Source organism: Protomyctophum parallelum, assembly GCF_964188405.1.
Source record: "Protomyctophum parallelum genome assembly, chromosome: 11".
NCBI classification, from domain to species: Eukaryota; Metazoa; Chordata; class Actinopteri; order Myctophiformes; family Myctophidae; genus Protomyctophum; species Protomyctophum parallelum.
Genome location: NC_139707.1, coordinates 11,437,117 through 11,442,116, shown reverse-complemented (window position 1 = coordinate 11,442,116; position 5,000 = coordinate 11,437,117). Strand labels below are relative to the sequence as shown.

Genomic DNA, 5,000 nt, shown 5'->3' with positions numbered 1-5,000 from the left:
GAAGCATTTATATTTTACTCATGATCAGAGCTTCCGTTTCTCCAGACTGTATGACGGAAGCGTTTATATTTTACTCATGATCAGAGCTTCCGTTGCTCCAGACTGTATGACGGAAGCGTTTATATTTTACTCATGATCAGAGCTTCCGTTTCTCCAGACTGTATGACGGAAGCGTTTATATTTTACTCATGATCAGAGCTTCCGTTGCTCCAGACTGTATGACGGAAGAATTTATATTTTACTCATGATAGAGCTTCCGTTGCTCCAGGCTGTATGACGGAAGCTTTTATATTTGACTCATGATCAGTGCTTCCGTTGCTCCAGACTGTATGACGGAAGCTTTTATATTTTACTGATGATAGAGCTTCCGTTGCTCCAGACTGTATGACGGAAGCTTTTATATTTTACACATGATAGAGCTTCCGTTGCTCCAGGCTGTATGACGGAAGCATTTGGAAATTGCGAGAGGCAACAGTCTGGCAACGCGAGACTATAACAAACTACTTCTTGACCAACAGAGATTAACTCATTAACTGTTGCCACTGCCAGCGTTTTGAAGCGTTTTTACTAATAGATAGATGGATAGATAGATAGATATAACTATATGTAAAGCGCTTTGGATAAAAGCAATATATATAATAAATGCACCAAAGTAAAAAAAATATTTTTCCATTTTATAGAAATGGAGAATTTACAAACGAAGAACTTTTTCAAACATTAAACAGCTGAAAACATAACTTCTATACTAATCACTTCCTCTTTCAATTGCAATAATTACAAATTACAATAATTACAAATTACAATAATTCAAAAACAAACACACACGTGCGCACAGTCCGCACACACACAACACGCACACACAACACGCATGCACACAAACACGCAGTGAAACAAAACAGTGTTCTCGGTATCAAAGAACTCATTCATGTGTCTGTGAACCACATGTCTGTCTGTCTGTTGCACACACACGGCGCACACACCACATGCACACGCGCATGTCACACACACACACACACGCATCAGGCACACACGCACACACGACACACACACACACGACACACACACACACACACACACATACCACACGCACACACACACTACACACACACACACACACACACATGTGCGTGCGTTCGTGTTGCGTAACATTGTAATCCACACAGAGGGGCGAGGGGGTGGCTTGGCCAGTATACAGCCACGTGATTGGAGCTTTAGAGTTTCAGTGTAACGGACAGTGTGCGGGTGGGGGTCCCTGTGGGGGCCCCTGGTCCCTCCAGCGCTTACATGGGCAACTGGCGGCCTGGGGGTCCCGTGCGGCCCCCACCTTCACTTAATGTGGCCCTCAGGTTAATATTGGCGGCCCGGGGGTCACATGTGACCCCCACCTTCACTTAATGTGCCCCTCAGGTTAATATTGGCGGCCCAGGGGTCACATGTGACCCTCACCTTCACTTAATGTGGCCCTCAGGTTAATATTGGCGGCCCGGGGGTCACATGTGACCCTCACCTTCACTTAATGTGGCCCTCAGGTTAATATTGGCGGCCCAGGGGTCACATGTGACCCTCACCTTCACTTAATGTGGCCCTCAGGTTAATATTGGCGGCCCGGGGGTCACATGTGACCCTCACCTTCACTTAATGTGGCCCTCAGGTTAATATCAGAATACTGGTTAGCTGATACAATTCCAAACATGCAAACATGACCCTTCTCTGTGGCCCCTACCCTCTGTGGGGCGACAGGGCCTTCTCTGTGGCCCCTACCCTCTGTGGGGCGACAGGGCCTTCTCTGTGGCCCCTACCCTCTGTGGGGCGACAGGGCCTTCTCTGTGGCCCCTACCCTCTGTGGGGCGACAGGGCCTTCTCTGTGGCCCCTACCCTCTGTGGGGCGACAGGGCCTTCTCTGTGGCCCCTACCCTCTGTGGGGCGACAGGGCCTTCTCTGTGGCCCCTACCCTCTGTGGGGCGACAGGGCCTTCTCTGTGGCCCCTACCCTCTGTGGGGCGACAGGGCCTTCTCTGTGGCCCCTACCCTCTGTGGGGCGACAGGGCCTTCTCTGTGGCCCCTACCCTCTGTGGGGCGACAGGGCCTTCTCTGTGGCCCCTACCCTCTGTGGGGCGACAGGGCCTTCTCTGTGGCCCCTACCCTCTGTGGGGCGACAGGGCCTTCTCTGTGGCCCCTACCCTCTGTGGGGCGACAGGGCCTTCTCTGTGGCCGCCCCTCTGGAACGCTCTCCCCAAACACATCCGAGATGCCCCTACCTTCAAATCTTCACTGAAAACCCACCTGTTCACAACCGCATTCCCAAGCTGATGTGTTTTAAAACTTGTCATATGCACTGTTTTATTGGTTTTATTCTTTTAATTGTTATTTTTCTAATAAAGTTGTCCTTTTTCTTGTTCCCCCCCCCCCCCCCTGGCCCTACACATGTAAAGCGTTTTTGAGTGTTAAGAAAAGCGCTATATAAATCCCAGATATTATTATTATTATTATTAATGACTAGTACATGTTTGTATTTGTATTTAGTTCATACAGTTAACATAACTATAACTAAATGCATTTGAATTTGAATGAAAAAGTCACTTTTCATGATCCCAAATAGAAATCAGGAAAACAAATCAAGATTTCAATTCAAATAATAGCAACAATCGTATTATAATAGAGCTTGTACAGTAGATCTGCTATTTCTTTAAAATCGTGAAAATGTGGTACAAATCTTTGAATATATATTATTTCACAGTGAACGTTTTTAATTCAAATCGATGCTTCTGGGTGGGGTCCCTGGAACAACATATTTTCAGATGGGGGTCGGCGGCCAAATACATATCATTCTGGGGCAACTTGTTTGAGAACCACTGACATAGAAACATGAGGTTTTTCAGAAATTTGTCAGGAATTAGTAGAATTAGAAGATTTTTTAGAATCTGTTCTCGGGTCTAAATGGTGTTAACATTTATTTCTTTTCTCCAGTTTTTCATGTGTCTATGAGGTGACAGTACTTCATTAGACACCCTGGAGTCGTTTTTATGTGAAATGGTGTATTCACTTTGTATTTAGGTTTTCTTCCTGGAGGCTGAACCCTTGACAGTCAAACGGGCCAATGAAAAAAACAGTAATATAGTGACATCACACTATCAGCCCCTCCCCTCCCCTAACCCCTCCCCCTTCATCATACGACTACAGCTGTGGGTGCGACTTCAGTTCCGGTGGATCACCACCCACCAGGCAAACCAGGCATACTTAGCTCATAGTATATATAATGAACTGGTGGGCGTGTCCACGTAAAAACAACATTTTAACAAACACTGTATACTTTTTTGAAAAAATGATACCTCCTTACAATAAGACCTGATGATCATGTTTTAGGGTGGAAAAAAATCACGGCACTCCATCTTTAAATAAACGCTGTCTTGTGTTTGCAGATAACTACTCTGTGAGCGGTCCGGACGGGAAATCGGAGTCGGTGTCCAACCTGCAACCTCAGGCGTCGCTCAACTCGCTGCAGCCCGGCTCCCCGGGGGGGCCCGGCGGTCCCAAGCGCTCCGGCAACACCCTCAGGAAGTGGCTGACCAGCCCCGTGCGACGGCTCAGCCACGGCAGCTCGGTCAAGAAACTACCCAACAAACACAAGAAGACAGGTAGACAGACAGACAGACTGGTAGACAGACAGACAGGTAGACAGACAGACAGGTAGACAGACAGACTGGTAGACTGACAGAAAGACAGACCAATATTATCCAGATTTCACCTGGGATTCAATGATTCATGTAATGATTGATTGATTGTTTGATTGACAGGTCCGGGAACAGGAAGAGAGGAGAGCAGGAAAAGTATCGACCTGGGTCCGCCTGACCACACCCTGCACGATGACATCACTGACGAGGTAACCAATGAGATTGAGGTGCTTGTGTGTGTGTGTGTGTGTGTGTATGTATGTGTGTGTGTGTGTGTGTGTGTGTGTGTGTGTGTGTGTGTGTGTGTGTGTGTGTGTGTGTGTGTGTGTGTGTGTGTGTGTGTGTGTGTGTGTGTGTGTGTGTGTGTGTGTGTGTGTGTGTGTGTGTGTGCGTGTGCACAGGGCGGTCTCAGCCTATTTTCACTTTATTTGTGAGGCGTGCTGGGGCCGGTTAAATAATGTATTCTACTAATGATTGTTGTTGCCACAAGTCCTGGGAGGACATGAGTGCAGAGTGTTGTGTTGCTGTTCTATCTCCTCCTTTCACCTATAAATCCCCAAACAGCGTGACTGACACTTCCACGTCTCTCTCTCTCTCTCTCTCTCTCTCTCTCTCTCTCTCTCTGTCTCTCTCTCTCTCTCTCTCTGTCTCTCTCTCTCTCTCTCTCTCTCCCTCTCTCTCTCTCTCTCTCTCTCTCTCTATGTCTCTCTCTCAGAGGGTGCGCAGTAAGGACAGCACCCTGCTGAAGTCGTCCTCGGGCATGCAGAGTGGCGGGGAGGAGGAGCCAGATGAGGAGACGCCCACTCCCCTCCCCCCGCCCATGGAGATCATCAAAGACCCCTCCTCCTCTAGCCAGGACGACAAGGTAAGTCCCTCCTCCCCCTGGGGGGCGGGGTCATCAAAGACCCCTCCTCCTCCTCCTCCAGAGTCCTCCTTCAGTCCAATGGCGGCTCTCCTACATAGACTTCTATTGGCGAAGAGCATTGCGAACAGTGACAAAGTCCTGGACCGGAAGTTGGCAGAATGCACTGGACTCAGGCAACAGCCCACCTTTAATGATTTTAAATCTCTTCATTTTAGATTGGTTTTTTTTTTGTAATAGTACAACATAAACGTTACAGAGACTTTAGTCGTCACTGTAAAATACTTTAAAACAGTTGTCATGTTGCACACATTGCCTAAAATTGCTGATATTTGCGCCGCCCTCGTTTTCTGCCCCCTCAATGTCGTCTTACTCTATGGCTCTGGCATACATTGATACGGCAATGTAGAACTACTCTGTTACAAGTAAAAATCCCGAATTTAAAATATACTTGAGTAAAAGTACAAA

General features: G+C 47.5%; 1 protein-coding gene across 1 annotated transcript in view; it reads left to right on the top strand.

Annotated features, from left to right (window-relative positions):
- LOC310866758 (kalirin-like) overlaps positions 1-5,000 on the top strand; it is a 74,113-nt gene that overhangs the window by 50,208 nt on the left and 18,905 nt on the right. Inside the window, 3 exon segments of the mRNA XM_083776482.1 lie at positions 3,419-3,634; positions 3,794-3,897; positions 4,386-4,535. Coding sequence (XP_083632608.1) covers positions 3,419-3,634; positions 3,794-3,897; positions 4,386-4,535 — 470 coding nt within the window.